We start from the raw sequence: 19278 nt of genomic DNA on the forward strand, positions 1-19278 counted from the left end.
AAAAGTTTTCTTGTCATTGAGGGGGTTTATTGTTATTTGGTTTTTTCAAAAGGCAGCACTATGTGTTGTTTACTGATGAATATGGTCAGATGAGTACAGCATAATTGTCCTCATTGGTGAAACTATGGATCCTTGCACAGCTTTTCTTCTTTGTTTTATCATGTGATAAATATATAAAGTGGTGCATAAAACATAAATGGCTTAAGGAAAAATTATGAAGTGAATATGTGTGTAACCACCCAAGTCAAGGAATAGAACATTCCTAGCACCCTAGAAACCCCACAGGTACCCCATCATATATCTCTCCCTCCCTCCTATCAGGGATCACTGAGATCTTGACAGCATAATAATCACTTTTTTGTTTCCTTTATTATTTGTGTGCGCACATATAAATGTATACATGAGTGTATATCTCTAGCCAGTACAGAGGTTTTGCTTGTTGCCAAAATGCATGGAATGCCAGCATTTTTATCCTTGGGGATCTTGTTTCTTTCATTGAGCACTGAGAAATATGTTTGTGCAGCTACATCTGTTTCTAGTTGGCTCATTTTCATCCAAGTATGGTATTTTATTATCCATTTGTCAATTCCACTGCTGGTACATATTTGATTCTTTCCCCAGCTCTCTCTCTATTTTTTTTTTTTTTTGGAAATGGATTACTGCTAATTGGATCTTTTTTGTGCCTGGTTATATTTAATAATCTCTTATGACCTAATTCATCTTTGTGATTTCTGGATTTCTACCTCCTAGAAGGTAGAGTTAAAGAGGGACAAATGAAATTACAGTATGGACTTGCAGTTGTGTTTTTTGTACGTTTGAAATTTTTGGTAAGAGGAGAGCTCTTAAAAACCACATGGTCCACCATAATGTGAAAAGCAGAAGTCCTGTACATTCAGGTAGGTTGGGAAGGTGTTACAGGCCTTGTTTAAGAACAATAAAAGGAAGTTATTTTGCCAACCAAATCAGATTTTTGCTTTTGTATGTAAGAGTTGGATTTTCCTCAGCTGAAAGCAAGAAGTGAACTTGTATCACAAAGAGAATTATAGCTATTTGGGAAAGAGAAAGGGTAAAAAGAACTAACTAGAAAAAAAAAACCCATGTAACTGTACAAGTTTAAGTTTCTTCTGGAATATGAATCACAAAATAATGACAAAAATATCCATTTTTAAGAATAACATTGTGAATTTGTATCGGAAGAAGAAATGCTTTAAGACAAGAGGAAGAGCTTGGATCAACCTACATTTGGTTGCTCTATGGAGAGTGAAAATTATCTTGACCAAAAAATATTTGGTCTCTTGCAGAATTCTTCACTATGTTAATATTTAATATTAGTCTCAGTTTTCTAACATAGTAATACTAAAAATTCATTTGAAGAACAGTCTGTCTTTTGCAAAAAACACATTTTAAGACAATACCCATGAAGTTACTCAATGTACCTGACTCAAGAATCTCCCCACACAAGATTTCTCCTTAAATTCAGTGCCAGGAAAATCCTTGTCTCTAGAAAAACATGTTTGCTTCTTTTTATCAGACAAAATAACCCATGTGTTTCCTGTCTTAACGTTTTTCCATAACCCCATAAAAGTCAGAGCTAAACTTAACATTCAATTGTGGTAGCCAACTAATCCCAAATACCTGGTTTCATCTCTGCCTCCAATCTTGCTTCATTAAAAATAGCTTTATTTTCCTTTTATATCATATTATAAAAGTAAAGGGTGCATTAGACCTGGGTTTATTTCCCAGTACTATAAAAATTTTGAAAAACCATATTTATTAGGTTACACTGGAGAGCTGGCATCATTGAAATACAACACCCAAAGCTTCAGAATGCTCTGTAGTCCTGAGTCCCCGGTGCTCCCAGCAAGGAAAACCATGGACAACTTTCATAGGCCTCTGCCATTGTCAGACTCATCTACAAACTATTTTCTCCCTGGTTGACAGCCAGTGTGGAGCTCTGTGCTCTGCGATTCCACTAAGATTGCATGGGATTGGGCCAGGCCGGTCAGTACAAATGAGTAGAGTAGGGGGAGAGTTCAGCTATCACACAACTGGGATTAGTAAAAGGAGGTGTTTCAAGCCAGTGAGCTGGAAAACCATCTTGGGTGTGGTACATGCCTATCTCTTCTTCCTCTATGATCACAACCAAGTCTTCATGAATGCACATTACCCCACACCCATCACCACAAGGGACTCACTCTCTTGGTGGATTTTCTGAGTAGGAGTTAGTTGCTAGGGGCTGTGGCTGTCCATTGCCTTCATTGCTCTCCCTGCACCTTGTCCCACCAATAATAGCTGTGTCATCAGAGAAGTGAGAAGAAGGAGTCCACACTGGGCAGAAGGCCATAATCTTTACCTTGAGTTCATTACACATAATCAGAGCAAAATGAAGGTTGATTTTTTTTTAATTTTAAAAATGAATAGTAGATGGTGTAATTTTGCTTTGTACCCTCAATGAGTGATATTTAGGTAATATCCTATTGTGTGGGGCTGGGATTGTGGCTCAGTGGTAGAGCACTCGCCTAGCATGCGCAGGGCCCTGGGTTTGATCCTCAGCACCACATAAAAAAAAAAAAAATGAATGGAATAAAGGTATTGTTTTCAACTACAACTAAAATTTAAAAATAAATAAAATAAATATTAATATCCTATTGTGTCTCTAATCCAACATTTCTCAATACTTATGGCAATGCTAGTTTATGGAACACTAGTTCCCTTGGTGATATCAATATTAGTTTTGAGGAAAGGGTATTGTCAGTTGAAAAAAATTGAGAAAATTGTATATCATATCATATTCTTTGAAATGCAAAATTTATTATATTAAAGTAAAGGCTCTGGAAAGCTCAATAGTTTCATGTGTGTTTACACACACACACATATACACACAAGTATATAAGTATATACACATATATCAATATGTTCAAATTCTGAATTTTCTGGTTATTTGATCACATGAACACCACAATTCTTGTTGAAATGCTATTATGCTTAGTTTATGAAACATTGGTTTAATATTTTAGAGATATTTCAAAATTGGTGGCCTTATTAATAAGATTATATACCCACCTGACGTGTGAATGTTAGCTGAAGACTTCACACAGAATTAATAATCAATATTAAATAGCAGGCGACACCCCTTTCTTATTTGGTTACTGCTCAGAGGTAATTCAGACATCAACTGTAAGCTGCAAACATAATAAAACTCATATGAAGAATACATTTTTTCCTCCCACTGTTTAAGTCATTTTCCCAACACCTTCATTAATGTGGAGTTCAGCTCACTTTAATCTTATGCTACCATGTACAGAAAGCATTGTTTGACTTTTAATATATTCACTCTCACTAAATAATTCATAAAGTAAGAAACCATTTTTCTCCTATAAGATTTTCAAAGCTTAAAAACGTAACACTCAGTGTCATGACAGGAATCAAAGTGGTACCATTCTTATGGTGGAGCGGTTTCACATAAAAGAGACCTTGAATGAAAGCTATCTCAAAGGACAGGAAACCTCAGCTGACATTTGTGATATATACACACACACACACACATCCAGGATACACACTAAAATAACTAATTATCCCTGAAGTAGGTGGGACTATGAATATTTTTTCTTTGTTTTGCTTGTGATATTCTGATTTTTTATAGTCTCTCTCTCTCTCTCTCTCTCTCTCTCTATATATATATATATATATATATATACACACATACATATAAGAAAATTTTTACATACATATTTTACATATATACACACATACATATATATGTAAGTACATATAAGAAAATTTTTGCTTAGCAATTTAAATAAAACAGAAGGCAATTTAAACATTAAATATTTGTTTAAATACAACAAAACAAGAGAATTTGTTTTCCTCAAATTCAGATTGAAGGAATCTCCCATCATCTATTAGGATTCAGCCCATTCTTCCCTAAATATGACGAATGAACGAAACATTATCAGAGTACCTACAAGAGTTGTAAAGAAGAGTTGGGTGTGGTGGCACACGCTGGTAATCCCAGGCTTTTGGGAGGCTGAGGCAGGAGGTTCACAAATTCAAAGCCAGTCTCAGCAACTTAGTGAGACCTGTCTCTAAACAAAACATGAAAAAAAGGCTGGAGATGTGGCTCAGTGGCTAAGCATCCCTGGATTCATTCCCTGGTTTAAAAAAAAAAAAATTGTAAATAGTGCTATTTGTTACATAATATTAATCCCTAAGGAGCATTCTATAACCAATAAAAAAATCATTGTATTCTTTTACCACTTACAACTAACAAGGATATTATTTTCAACATCCTTTTAAATCATGAGTTGGCAAACTTATGAAAGGAGCCAAGTAGTAAATATTTCAGATTTTGCAGACCACTTAGTCTCTATCTCTGCTGTTTAGAGCAAATGCAGTCATAGGCAATACCTAAACAAATGAGTATATGTTATAATAAACCTTTATTTACAGACACCAACATTTTGTGTCATTCAATATAGCTATTGTTTTGACTTTTTTCCCAACTATTTAAAAATATAAAACCATTCTTAGTTCATGAGCTATAAAAAATCGGCAGACTCAGATTTAACCCAACAGTTATAGTTTGCTGACTCCTGTTTTAAATATTTGTAGATCAGTGATCAGACAAATGTTATTTATTCAACAAAAACATGTGTATGCTTTTTGGCTTCTGTATTAGAAAACTTTGAGGTTTGACCAGGCATTTCCTAAGGAGATCTTAGGCATTTTCTAAGCAACTCAGTGAGACCCTGTCTTTAAATAAAAAATATAAGAAAGGGCTGGGGATGTGGCTCAGTGGTTGAGTGCTCCTGAGTTCAATCCCCTTTACCAAAAAAAAAAAGGTGGTGGAACCTCTAAGAGCTCTCATTTATTACAAGGTAAATAAGTAATTAGGAATGCTATCCTCAAAATGGATTAATGCTAGTTTCCAGGAGTAAGTGAGTTCCCACAAGAGTAGGTTGTTAACAAAGAGTAACATGACCTCTTCCTGTTCTCTGGCTTTCTGTCTTACCATGTGATTGTTCTCATACACACTTTCACCATTTTGATGCTGTTTGCCATGAGGCCCTAACCAGAGACAAGCAGAAGCCAGTACCATGCTTCTGAATCTCCAGAATTATGAATTAAATAAACCTGCTTTATTTAAAAATTACCCAGCCTCAGGTATTTTGTTATAGCAACAGAAAACAGACTAATATAGATCCCAATTTTCCACACCCCACCTCTTAGGTAGCCAACTCTTATGAAATCAGTTTCCTCTCAACTTGCAATAGTGACATGGAAATGATAGTATATCATTTCCCGGATGAATTATAAAGACTTCAGTTTGTCTTGAGTGTGTGCTCTTCTTCTCTTGGATTTCTTCTTCCACATTATGTGGAGAAGCCCACATAGCAAGAAACTGAAGCCTCCAGTCAACAGCCAGAGAGAAACAGAGGCCTACCAACACCTATGTGAGTGAGATCAGAAACAGATCCACCAGCTCCAAGAGAGTCTTCAGATGATTGCTGCCACAGCACAAAGATTGAAGTCTTCTAAGAGACTTTGAGCCCAAACCACCCAGTTAAACTCCTGAGACTCCTGAAAACCCAGAAACTACAGTATAATAAATGTTTGCTGTTTTCAGTTGCTGAGTGTGTGTATGTGTGTGTGTGTATGCACGCATGCATGCTTGTGTGCGCTCTCGTACACACTGGGGATTAAACACAGAGGTACTTTACCCCTGAGATATGAGCTACATCCCCAGCCGTTTTTACTTTTTTTTTTTTTTATTTCAAGATCAGGCCCTCAAGTTGCTGGAATTACAGGATGTGCTACTATGCTTGGCTTAGCTGCTGAGTTTTGGGGTCATTTTTTGTCTCCATAGTGCCTGTTAGGCCAAGACCTGTTGTATATCTCACACTACCCCTGCATGTTGCAGCAATTGAGAACCCTCTGCTCTGAGTCATAACCTAGTCTTCATCTGTGCCCAGTCCCTGAACTTTGCTGTCTCAGACACTCCCTAAAACTGGGATTTAACTCCAGCCTTTGGCATGTCTATGTGTCACATGTGGAACTAGTAAAAGAAGAGGAGGAAATTCTTTGCACATTATTTTCCATAAAACACTGGTCAGATTTTCTAAAACCAGTAATTTAATAGTATCTTTCTCTCCTTCAAAAAATAAATAAAAGTTTAGGGCCTGAGGTTGTGGCTCAGCGGTAGAGTGCTCGCCTACATGTGCAAAGTGCTGGGTTTGATCCTTAGCACCACATAAAAATAAATAAATACAATAAAGCCCATCTACAACTAATATATATATTTAAAAAATAAAAATAAATAAAAGTTTATTTGCTGCTTCCTAACCTAGTTTATGTAACTTCCTGTATTCTCCTTCATGCTTTTTCATACATATCTTTTTCAAACAGTATATTGTACTTTACTAAGAGATGATTTGATCTTCGGGAATTGTGCTTTGTTTTTCAGTCACCTGATTTTCCTTGAGAGTGCACAATCGATTCCACTGTTTATTACTTTTTACTGTTAGCATCACAGCTTCCGTGATTACTCAGGAATGACATTTTGCAAAACATAAGGCAGGAAAAGCAAGAACATAATGGTCACTTTGCCAAGCCAGTCAGATCCTGATCTTGACAGAAGCTTGGAGACAGGCCAGTCATCATTAGCAGGAAATCATTTTATTGTATTTTGTGATTTAAGGAGATTGGGATATCTTCCCCCATCCCTGGTACTGGAGACTGAACCCAGGGGTCTTCTACCACTGAGCTACATCCCCAGATCTTTTTATTTTATTTTTATTATTTTATGACAGAGTCTTGCTAAATCGATCAGGCTGGCCTTGAACTTGTGATCTTTCTGCCTCAGCCTCTTTAATCCCTCAATTGGGATTACAGGCATGTGTTGCTGTGTCTGGCAAGGGCTTGGGGATTTCTTACTATCCACAAAAACCTTCTCTACATTTAGAGAAGTGACTGGGATGGTGCATTGTTTCACTGTGAGGGGGTTTTGGGCACCTGAGCAAGTGGACATGTGCATGCATCACAGAAGAGGTTGGGGTCACAAAGTGGGGAAAGCCAAGCTTCTCTAAATTCCTTTAACCAACTTGCTTCTTAATTAATTACAGAACTCTAGGTCAAGAGATCATTACAAATTCTCATCTGGCCAGGCATAGTGGCACACCACCTGTAATACCAGTGACTTGGCAAGAGGATTGCAAATCTGAGGCCAGCTTTGGCAATTTAGCAAGATCCTTTCTCAAAACAAAAAACAAAAAATAAAAAATAAAAAGCGCCGGAATTAGCTCCATGGTAGGGTGCCACAGAGTTCAATCACCAATAAGGCTCCAAAAGCAAAACAACAACAAAAACTTCCATTTGGTCTTTGACCTCCATAGCTATGACTTCTATGAGGTCGGGGTTGTGGTATGACAAGAGGCAGTACCTATGTGAGGCCTCATCAGAGGCCTCCCAGGTCCTCTGCTCAGAGTTCAAGCACCAGAGTTGGACCAATTTTTGTTTTAATGTTTTCTTTTACCTTCCCAGAACCTTCAATAGTCCCTTTCTTTGGAAACAGCACTTCCTTTGGGAGAAAATGATTCATCTTCTCCAACCATTGGCTCTCAAAGTTCTAATTACAGTTGTCCCTGAGGTCTGGCTGATCCCTTCTATCTTCTTATTGCCATATTAACTCTTCCTTTTGTTACATAATATACCTAAGTAGTCTTTCTACTAAGCTGGTTAGAATTAAAAGCCTTCCTTCCTTCCCTTGTTTCTTTTTGCAGTACTGGGGTTTGAACTCAGGGTCTCACACATGCTAGGCAAGCACTCTGCCACTGAGCTATACCCTCAGCCCAAAATTGCCTATTTTTTTTGCAACAATATACAAAAGAGTCCTGATTAATTCAACTGTGTTAGGTGTTGTGGCATAAATAAAAGGAGAGGAAATTATGGTCTGATTAAAACAGAAAACATATGAAACAATTGGAAAATTGTATAAGGTGGTACATAAAAATAATTATTATAGTAATCTGGTAGTGGGTTGAATGATTTTCAGCTTTAGTACATTTTAAAAGCAATATTGTACTTGTAGAAAAAATTGCCCCAGTTGCTGAATATTAAAATGCCATATGTTAAGCATTAAACCTCTCACAGATAAAATATAACCTATGATATTGTGACGGAACCTGACATTCTGCCACTGTTGTGTGGAAATCTTAGCTGTGAGCTGTTGTTGAACACCTAAATGTTTGAGTATGATTAAAATAACCTTGGTAATAATACATCAGCATCTTAACATGGAAGAAAATCTTTGAAATATTTGAACGATTAAAAAACAGGAAGGTGGCAAGATATTAAATAAACTTTATCCCCGTCGATTGCATTTAATAGAGTAAAAAATCAAAGTGTCATGAGAAAAGTGGTTTTATGAAATGAAAAAGACAATGATGGCTTAGGTTTCTAACAGGAGGCTTAGGAAATGGTCTTTGTCTGGGTTGAGCTGCAGTAAACAACAACAACAACAAAATTTGCAGCCTTGAAAACAGATGATAACTTTGAAGTATTATTTTGCCCAGAAACCATATTCATAAATACTCTGAGGTTTCCAAAGGATACATTGAAGAAAATTTCAATGCCCATTGGCTAGAGCATAGGTGGAAACATTGTTTGTAAAAACTGAGAAGTGATATTTTTGTGAGGTCTCTCAATATGAAGATGGAAAATGATTGGTGGGGTGGAAAATAGGGCCAAAATAAATCATGGTGAATATCTCAAACTGTGCCTGGAAAATGTAAAACCTTAAAAAGAGAGTTTGTTCAATGATACACACCTATTCAGTGGACTTTACTTAAGTAATTCAAAAACAAAGAACAACTTTGTCATTTTTTGGTTGAACAATTTATGTGAAGTTCCATATCCTTAAAAGTAGCTGTATCACTTTTACCTTAGAAAAGGAATCTATAAAGGGCAAGATACATGCTAAAATATTAAGTGTCCTATAGATATTTTGTTCATTTTCTGTTAGATTTTTAAAAATATTTTTTAGTTGTAGATGGACACACAGTATCTTTATTTATTTTTATGTGGTGCTGAGGATAGAACCCAATATCTTACCCATTTATCATGAATTCGAGTTATCCATGACCATATCCTCTCTCAGCTCTCATGACTCTTATTATTCCAATAACTAGAAGCTGACTAGACCATGATTGCTGTAGGACTTCAAAGGCAGTGAGTAAATTAAGTGCTGGCTAGTCAGTAATGATTCAAGGAGAAGGTTGCACTTAACTTACCTTGATAGATGGGAAGAATTATAAATAACATTGGAGAATTAATTTATTCATTCATTCAATAATTATTAATGCCCTATTTACTGGGTTTTTCTAAGTACTAAGAAAATAGGTTAGAATATCTGATCTACAGAGATCAACAATCATGAAGGCAAGTTTATCTTACATTTTCAATGGGTGATATGTGCTCTGAAGAAAAGCAAGGTAGGACAAGAGCATGGGTTATGATGCCCACCCTAACCAGTGCCCTTAGGCACCCTATTAGGTTTTCTCTCCTAATTTAATTTTCTACACTGAAGATAAACCTTCCTCCTGGACCCATGTGGAGGAAGGAGCCCAGGCCCTTTCTTCCTAAGCCTGGAAGGATCTTGTAGCCATGGCAATAAGTAATAGGCTTCTGTTTGTCTGTGAGACTCTTCAGGGAACATCCAAGTATGGGGCAGACAGGATCTGGCCTGGATGAGGTGATATTTACAATAGACGGTAAGGGTAAAAAGCAGAATCAAAAACACCAGGATCGCATGGGTAGCACTGTGTGAGGGATGACAGTGGCCTTTTCTTGAGTGGTAAGAGTGGAAATGGTGAGAAGTGATGGGCAGGACTGATTGTGAAGACCTCGTAGGACTTCCGATGGGTAAAAAGAAAGGATTCAAGAAGGACTTCACACTTTTTACCTGAACAACTGAGTCAAATGCGGTATTTTTTTATTAAGTAAGTTTGAAGTGAAAGAATTAAGAATTCTCTTTTGGCCATGTTAAGATTGGGATACCTACTAAACACCTAAGTATGGATATGTATAGGAAGTTGCTATCTGAATTGAGAGCTTAGAAAAATGTTTGAGCCTGAAGTATAAAATGATGAGTATCAGTGTGGTAGTGGTTTTTAGTAGAGGTATTTGCATCTAGTGTAAGGATAGTTATATTCTTTCTCCATGGGATACCGGCCATTCAGCATAGCAAAAAGTGTCAAAAACAGAAAAAGTTTAAAATCATCTTTATTGGAATCTAGTTTTAATTGAATATTTACTTACATTGGTAGAGTAAAAGTAAGTGAGGCTATTCTGGTTACTCAAATAATATCCAGGGCAAAAAAAAAAAAAAAAGAGTGTACGTTTATTTGGAATGTAAATTTCTATAATGAATTGGTCCACAATAAAGGCAAACGTGACCAGATATTAGGATCACTGCTACTGATCCAAGAAGTGGATCCTGCCTGGTCCCTCACTGTGTGAAGAGATAACCAGATTCCTCCTAGGAGTCTCAGGGACAAATTTAGGAAGCCTATTGCTCATCACCATGGCTATGAGAGCCTTTGGGCCTAGAAGAGCCTGGGCTCCTCAGCATGGGTCCAAGAAGAAGGTTTGTCTTCAAGTCTTTCAAATTCAGACCAGGAGAGAAAGTTCAATATATGTAAAGTGTGCTGGTTACAATGGAAATGCATTGATAGAAATATATTGTGGCTGGGGAAGTCATTTCAAAATCATTGACACTGATAGGGTGAGGGAGTGAATGAGGTGATTAACTTAATTGTAGTGATTATCTCACAAAGTTTATGTGTACTGAATCATCATGTGGTATTCTTTAATTATACACATTTTTTTTTTAGTCAATTAAACCTCAATAAACCTGGGGGATCGTGGAAATCATTGATGTTAAATTCAGAAATAAAAATAAGGAACTAACTCTTGCAGATATTAAACCACACCTGAAGGTAGACATGAATGAAAAAAAAAGTGTGCTGCAATTGACTCTGTGTGTGTGTGTGTGTGTGTGTGTGTGTGTCTGTGATTCAAGCCCAACATACATTATGACTCAATACATAGTTCTGTGTGTGATTCTACTCCAGCATACTTAGCTACTTTATTTTTAATATATGCATGCATGTGTGCCCACACACACATACTCCATGTCATAAATGCTAATTGCTTTGTCAAGCCTGTAATATGAATTCAGCACAGAGACCGGGACTGGTGATGGAACTGTTGTTAGCCTGAGGTCTTAATCCATTCAGGCTGCTATTATAAAATACCTTAGACAGGGTAATTAATAAGCAGAAATTTATTGCTCACAGGTCTGGAGTTTGGGAAGTCCAAGATCAAGGCACCAGCAATTTAGTGTCTGGTGAGAGCTCACTCTCTTCTGCTGCATAAGATGGTACTTTCTTACTCACATGGTAAAAGGGGTCATACAGGTTTCCTCAGTCCTCATTTATAAGGGCACTAATCCCATTCCTGAGGACCACTGTCAGGACCTAACCACCTCCTAAAGGCTCCTAAAGGTTCCACCTCTTAATGCTAATGAGGATTAAGTCTCAACCTATGCATTTGGGGGTAAACACAAACATTCAAACCATAGCATCTGACTCCTCTGAATGACAGTCAAGTCCATTTAGACTTGGGTTCAATTTCCCATTTCCAAAAGAGTGATAATAATGGTTGACTTATTGATAAACAATGTATAAATTCATTAACTAATGAATCTACATAAGGCTGAAAGGACTAGGATCTTAAAAATACATACCATGTTTTAAATAAAAATAACTACAATTTAATTAGCGCCTATATGTGAATGATAGTCTTCTGAATTTTACTCATTTGATTCTATGAGTTTCATATATATCATCCTCTTCATTTTACAAAGGAACAAAGGTGCACTGAGAGGCTAATGTATATAGCATTATATAATCAGCAGATCTGGTATAAACACAGATCCATTAGACACCATACCCATATTCTTTGCACATAGGTATTAGTGATGAGAAATTTTCCAGTTACTTTTACACTAATTAAATCCAAAGACATCACATTGTATGTTTCTGAAAATATGATTCCTAATGGATGTTGTCCAGCATTAATAACATCTCACATTTGGGGTGGGGGTACCAGGGATTGAATTCAGGGGCACTTGGCCACTGAGGCCCATCTCCAGCCCTTTATTGTATTTTATTTAGAGTCAGGGTCCCAGTGAGTTGGTTAGCACCTCGCTCTTGCTGAGGCTGGCTTTGAACTTGCAATCCTCCTGCCTTAACTCCCAAGCTCCTGGGATTACAGACGTGTGTCATGCCCAGGCAATACCTCATATTTGAAAAGCAGTTTATTATCATTTTCTTTCCCATTTAATTCTCACAATGTTGGGAAATAAGCACTTTAATCCACATTTTATAAATAATGAAAGTTGAAACACAAAGATGTTAAGAGCTTTGCATAAGGAAACAATTAAATGGTTGAGCCAGATTTAAAAATGGAAACATTTTACTCCAAGTTCATTTTTCAATACACAGGTAGAAAGAAGCTTGTTTGAAACTGTGGTATACTGAACAAAAGGTTGAAGGGGAAAAAAGCAAAATTTCTAAAAATGTTTTTAGTTCCCAAAAGATATTCACCCTCTTTTCACTACACAACCACCAAAGTAACCAATATCAAGTTTACTGTGTACACTCTCATTCTTTTAAAAGTAGTAATAAAAATATTTTAAAATGTTATATGGCTTAAATTTTTTTTCCATTCTGTTAAAATACTATGGATGCTATTTGCAACTAGATTTTTTTTTCTTTTTACCCTTATTCCAGGTAAATCACATAGATCTAATTACTTTAAAAATATGGAATAATTTAAATATGACTGTTTCAAAGGACACCAATTTAATTGAATAAATATTTCTGAAACACCTACTATGGACTGGAAACTCTTCTGTGCATACTGGGGATACAGCAACCAACAAAACAGAAATCCGGCTCTGAGGCTTCCACGGTTCTCCAGCCAACCACTTTCACCTTTAAGCTTTAGCATATGTGTTTGTCGATGTTAGATATAACTCGCTATTTTAATAGTTGAATAAAATTCTGTAGTATAGTCATGCATTTCTTTATTGGATGATATTGCTTTTAGATTTTGATTTTTGCAACAAATATTGTGATGAACACCAATATCACATACATATTTATACACAATACACACAGTTTATTATTTTTAAAGAAAAGCAGTCTGACCTACGTGAATAAAAACTCACAGACGCATCCATCTAAGACTGTTCTCACTAATCTGCTCCTGCATTTCCCAGGTGTGCTCAGAGGCTCTGGTACTATCCACCTAGGTGGTGCTGAAGCAGGTATTAGATCTCGGCCTTCTGAAGCCATTTCCAGCCCCAATACGTTTGGTCTCCCCTTGTTTCCCCAAATCACCAATTTTCGACCAGTTTCTACCCAAGGACTTTCAAATCACACTTAATATGCAAATCTAAACTTGTGCGGTGACACATGGGGTGCTTTGCCAGTAATCTATACCTCCTCTTGGCCTTTGTCACAAGCAATGCCTCAGGCACGTGCCAGTTGCCTTTTACAGGGTTAATAGCTCATCCTTCGAGATGTGTAAATATACGTGACTAATTACACCGTGTCATTCTTGAGATAAGATAGGTGTAATGGAAATACACACCTACAAGAAGGTGTCGCTCCTTGAACAGTGTTCTTAAGTGCATTCCTAATCCAGTGTGGCTCTCAGTCCACATTATATGGAACTGCGCCTTCCCTCGGCCATTTGCCTTGAGCTTTGGAAAGACTTATTTCCTGAAATTTAAATCACGAACTAGCAGTTTCCTAACCCACTTCCCCTCTCTCGCCCCCCCCCCCCCCCCCGTCTTCCCCTCTCAGCCTTCTCCTGCTTGGCTGGGGCCAGATCCGCCAGCAACAGAATCCACACCCTCCGGTTGACCCAGGCGATCTAGATTCTCCTTGGTATCTTGGTATCTTCTGCTCCTTGGTATAGCAGTCGCCTTATCCCAATGCCTACCGTCCCCCACATCCTCTCCTCCCGCCCGGTGCTGTTCTAGGAGGAGCCTAAAGGTCCGCTTCCCTAGTTGAAGGGGATTGTGGTGCGTAAACGGGATTAACTCTCTCGCCCCCAGCTGTGCTGTGCGGATCTGCTCCGCGGCCAGCGGGTCTCAGCGAGCCCTCGCGTGCGTGGAGGGCTCAGCAAGAAGAGCGGGGGATGGGGCAGCTCGCGCTCTCCGAGGAGTGTCTGGGGCCCGCTTCCTCGCCCAGTGCGGTTGGGGAGACACAGGCTCCGGAGCTGCTGCACGAAAGCCCCGGCGGAGGGCGGTGACGGCTCCTAGTTGCAGCCTCCCTTTCACCACCTCCTTTTCCCTCCCCGCGCTTCCTCTCCGCCCACCGCGCTCCAGCCACTTGGTCGCAGCCGGCTGTGTCCTCCGACCCCCGGCGTCGCTGCGCCAGCCCCTGGCTCAGCGATGGGGGACCTGCCAGGCCTCGTGCGCCTCTCCATCGCTCTGCGCATCCAACCCAATGATGGCCCGGTGTTCTTTAAGGTGGACGGGCAGCGCTTTGGCCAGAATCGCACCATCAAGCTGCTCACCGGCTCCTCCTACAAGGTGGAGGTGAAGATTAAGCCCATCACGCTGCAGGTCGAGTAAGTGCTGGGCGCCGGGTGTCGCTTGGGTTACTGGAGGAGAACTGAGGCCCCCGGAACAGACTAAGCTGCTCCTGATTTTTTTTTCCTTGTCTCCCTTTGCCCAGAAGACTCGGGGCGGGGGAAGGGGTGAGGGAAAGAGGTCGGCTCTCTGTCCCCGCTTTGGTCCTCTCCTGTGCCGGTCCCTGGTATTCCTGATTCCTGCTTCCCTCCACCCATTGCAGTGACCTCAGTGGGTCCGTTTAAATCAGTGACAAGAAGCCGGAGGGGGAGGGGGCGGTGTTGTTGTTTTTCTTGTAAATTGCTTTTCTGTCCACGCTTGGAACCGCAGGGGGAGGGTTGGGGCAGATGGCAGAAGGTCTCTGCAGGGTTCATCTACCGCAATCCCAGCCCTTCTCTGCTGGGTCCTGGCGTGTCGCCGGCTTCTGCTGGCGAGGCCAAAGGAAGGAGAAAAGGTGAGGAAAGAAGTGTAAAGGCGGAGGAGGGGCAGTTATTGGGGTTCCCTGAGAGATTCTCCCCATTCCTCCATCTGCCTTTTGGTGGCAGGGGACCCCCAGCGCGGGAGCAGCAGGAACAAATCTGAAGGTGTAGCCTCTGCTTAGGCCTAGTGTCACGGTTTCCCATGCCCTCTACTTTTTTCTCCCTAGCTATCTGTTCAGCCTGGTGATGTCGCCTGGGATTAACATCCTCACTACAAGAGGATGTTTTTGTTTTTTTTTTTTTTTTTTTAATTTATTCGAGGCAGGGATTATCTCCTCCCAGCTACCACAGGGATGACAGGATGCACCCAGCAGACCTTTGGCGACTAAGTCAGTAGCCTATGGGAGAAGAATCTATGGCTGGGTCCTTTACCTCTGCGCTTCCACCTAAGCGATGTGTGAAATCTCCTCTGGAAGGAGGAAATCAATCAACATTTATCCTAACATATGCTGGGGAAGGGGTTTTGAATCCCTCAGACACGTCCATAGTTTATTATAATTCAGTAATTTATATTAGCCTTCAAGGTGCAAGGATGTAGAGCCACAATTGGATGGTTTCTAGGGTCTCTGATCTACCTATTTATCGGACCCTCCCCCCCAAAAACACACATACACGCACACAACTCCATACATTCATTTCCCAGTGTTCCCTGCATCTGGATATAATCCAGACTTTTCCTTTCCCTTTCCTGGAAACCTCTTTTCCTAACTTATCTATTCAATATTCCATTTTTTTTCAGGATTGTTCTCTAGATTTAAAGCAAACCTAAAACTATTTGTTAATGGCAATTGTTTTTTTAACTTACATTTTAATTTTATCAAGGATTTTTCATCCAGTGGTTCTAACTCAAAGGTGAGTGTACATCAGAATCACCAGGAGAGCTTGTTGGAACAGATGGCTGGGGCCCACTCTGATGTCTCTGGCTTGCTGTCTTGGGTGGTACCTAAGATAAGAGTGTATGTCCTAATATGTCCACAGTAGATGTGGATACTGCTGGTCCAGGGACTTGTCTTTGAGAACAATGATCCTAACACACCAGAATAGTGACAGTGAGAATTTCTGGTGGTATAGCAGGCTTGAGAAAAAATGCCTCAAACAGGACCCATGTTTGAAAGAAAGAAAAAATAATTACAGAGTTAGCTCAACTAGTCCTTGATCTGACCTGCACATAAAGATCACCTTGAAAACTTTAAAATAAATTTACATATACCAAACTATATCCCAAACCAATTAAACCCTATCTCTGGGGTTTGGGATGGGACTGGATATAGTTAGGTTTCTAATAGCTCCACAGATAACTTTAATGTGAAACTAAGGATAAGCAATCCTTGATACAGTTCAACTCAGCCTTTATGTGTATCTGGATGAGAATACTGAGGTTAGCCCAGAGAGTAGTTAGTCTATGATCACATGATTGACTAGTTGGAGAACTCAAGCCTCCTGAACTTTCATAAGTTTCTTGGTTGTTTTATTTTATTTTGTTTGAGATGGGAGTCTCATGATGTTGCCCAGGCTGAGTCTCTTGCTTTCTTGAGTGGCTAGAATTATAGGCACATGCCACTGTACCCAATCAGAATTTTCTATCATATCAATATTTCTCCCTTAGGCAAACTCTGCAGGTTTCCTGCTCAGGGTTTTGGTCTAGACCAAGACAGGGTACCTAACCTAATTCCTACTATATATGGTCAACTCAAGTTCATTGCAGGAACATTTCCATTGGTGGTGTGCTTGTCCCACTGGAGCTGAAGGCTAAAGAACCTGATGGAGACAGAATTGTTTATACGGGCACATATGACACAGAAGGTGTGGCCCCAACCAAGAGTGGAGAACGGCAACCTATCCAGATCACCATGCCGGTAAGGCCTGGTTGGGAGTGTGGAGGATGTGGTTTCAGGGCATATGGGAAGTATAGAAAAGAAAGCAATCACTATCTCTGTAAGAAAAGGTGTATTGAAGCCAATTACTGTGGAAATTAGGTTGAGTTTCCTTCATGGATCTGTTAGAACTAGGTAATTGCTGTTTTGCATAATAGATTGACCCTATAAACACCAAGTAGGTGGTACTGGAAGAGAAAGTACCTACATTGCTATTTTTCCTATTACATACTGTATCAGGACTGGTTTAGATAATTGACCCTGGGGTTTGGGATGGGACTGGATATAGTTAGGTTTCTAATAGCTCCACAGATAACTTTAATGTGTAACTAAGGATAAGCAATCTTGAAAGAGTTCAACTCAGCCTTTATGAGTAGCTCATTGAGAATATTCCTATTCCAAGTAGCCCATAAAAGTTGATTTCAATGACATTTTGCTATTTAAATCTAATCTAAATGGAAGAGGCCTTCCAAAGTGACTTCCATGGAAAATAGTAAACCTCTCAGTTATCTAGTCCTACTGGATAATAATAGGTCATCCCTCTGTACCCACAGGGGATTGATTCCAGAACTCCCTTCAAACACCAAAATCTGTAAATGCTCAAATCCCTTATATAAAGGATTTAGTATTTGCATATAACCTATGTATATTCTCCTGTATACTTTAAATGATCTTTAGATTATGATACCCAATACAATGTAAATGCTGTGTAAGTTGTTATCATTATTCCCTAAATAATACAGTAGAACAAGAAAAAGTCTATTCATGTTCAGTATAGGCACAATTTTTTTTTCTGAGTGTTTTCAATTCAAGGTTGGTTGAATCCATGGATGCAGAACCCATAGATACAGAGAGCCATCTATATATCATATACAAATTTATAGCCAAGTAAAAATATCAAATTGGTAAAAGGATAGAGTTGAGAAATAGTTACCTATATGTGCAAACACAATAGGGGAGGAAGTAAGCTTGCCAAAACACAGGTAAAGGAAAATTCACCTAAACTGTAGCTATAAATCCTGGGCAGCCTTTTCCCATTGCAAGAATGACCTTGAATTGTCTCCTTTCTTGCTTTATAGGGGGTTGTCACAGAGGTTCACAAATATATGTGTACATAAGAATCTCTTTTGGTGTTTAATTAGAATGCCAGTTCTAGGTCCCACCTCTGGTGATTTTTAGTTCAGAAGAGCTGAGGTAGGGCCAAAAGAACTGAACTTTCAACTTGCCTACCAGCGGATCCATCCTGATGAGGAGAGTCTGTGAAATGTGCTTTGAGAAATGTTGATCTAAATAAGAGCTAATTCATCCAGTCCTTTGAAACATTCAGGTTTCCTTGTGCCCAATATACTTGAAATAGCCACAATGGCAACATAAGGAAATAATCTGGCAGCCCATCCCTTTGCATCCTATATTTGAATTATTTTTGGAAAGAATTCTATTTTTCATTAGAGATTCTTCAACAGAGGAAAAAGTACAAAAATGGAAGAAATATATAATTCCTTCAAGAGATAACTTAACATTTTTGTGACTGTTCATACTTAGTTGTTTCTGCTATGTCTTTGAGTGTATATGTATGTACTGGGTATCATTATATATGTGTACTTTTTTCTATTAATGTACATCTTTAGATGGCAACTAAACAAAAAATAGATGTAAATATGAAACATAAATTTGAAGTCTATCTGGACACTCATATGAATGTACCAAATTATTCTCAGTCACTTATTGCTAATTATTAAGTATTATTAAGAAAGCTACATTTAAAGCTACACTCACTTCTGCAAAAATTGCCTAATGTTTTCTTGGGATAGATTTCTAGAAGGAATTTGCATGCTGAGGCATCTTATAGTACTGATCTCTAGGAAAGTTAGACACCTTACATTCCAATCATCTGCATTTAATTGCCCATCTCCATATGCACAAGGAATAAAAATTTTTAAAAATTTTTTGAACTTTTTCATCTGAAAGGCAGTATATTCTAATTTTTGTTTCTTCAGTTACTATTAATTTGAAATAATGACATGTTCATTTACAGTTTGTACTTTCTTGTGGATAATATGTTCATAGCTTTTACTCATTTTATACCTGTGTGCTTACTGATTTTAAAAAATCTTTAAAAATTATAGTCATATCTTTTGTGGAATCTTGAGTGTGCTCATTTATCATTTTGCATAACTTTGCTTACAATATCAATTTAAATTTTCATGTATTCCAAAATATT

The 19278-nt window shown here is 38.6% G+C and overlaps 2 protein-coding genes across 4 annotated transcripts in view; one reads left to right on the forward strand and one right to left on the reverse strand.

The window, feature by feature from the left end:
- PLEK (pleckstrin) overlaps positions 1-19278 on the reverse strand; it is a 138031-nt gene that overhangs the window by 57267 nt on the left and 61486 nt on the right. The window contains exons 4-5 of one of the 2 annotated variants that reach the window (XM_081265356.1): positions 3966-4151; positions 3064-3182 (exon numbers count right to left, since the gene is read on the reverse strand). The exons of the other annotated variant lie outside the window; for it this stretch is intronic. The gene's annotated coding sequence lies outside the window, so the exon portion shown is untranslated. The remainder of the gene's footprint in view (positions 1-3063; positions 3183-3965; positions 4152-19278) is intronic. 2 annotated transcript variants of the gene reach the window in all.
- The window catches only part of CNRIP1 (cannabinoid receptor interacting protein 1), a 32362-nt gene continuing 27467 nt past the window's right edge, over positions 14384-19278 (forward strand). The window contains exons 1-2 of one of the 2 annotated variants that reach the window (XM_081265359.1): positions 14384-14703; positions 16889-17039. In XM_081265359.1, coding sequence (XP_081121485.1) covers positions 14525-14703; positions 16889-17039 — 330 coding nt within the window. In that variant the 5' untranslated portion in view covers positions 14384-14524. The remainder of the gene's footprint in view (positions 14704-16888; positions 17040-19278) is intronic. The other variant, XM_081265360.1, reaches the window with a different exon arrangement.

The sequence above is a fragment of the Spermophilus citellus genome (assembly GCF_964194105.1).
Source record: "Spermophilus citellus genome assembly, chromosome: 13".
NCBI lineage: Eukaryota > Metazoa > Chordata > Mammalia > Rodentia > Sciuridae > Spermophilus > Spermophilus citellus.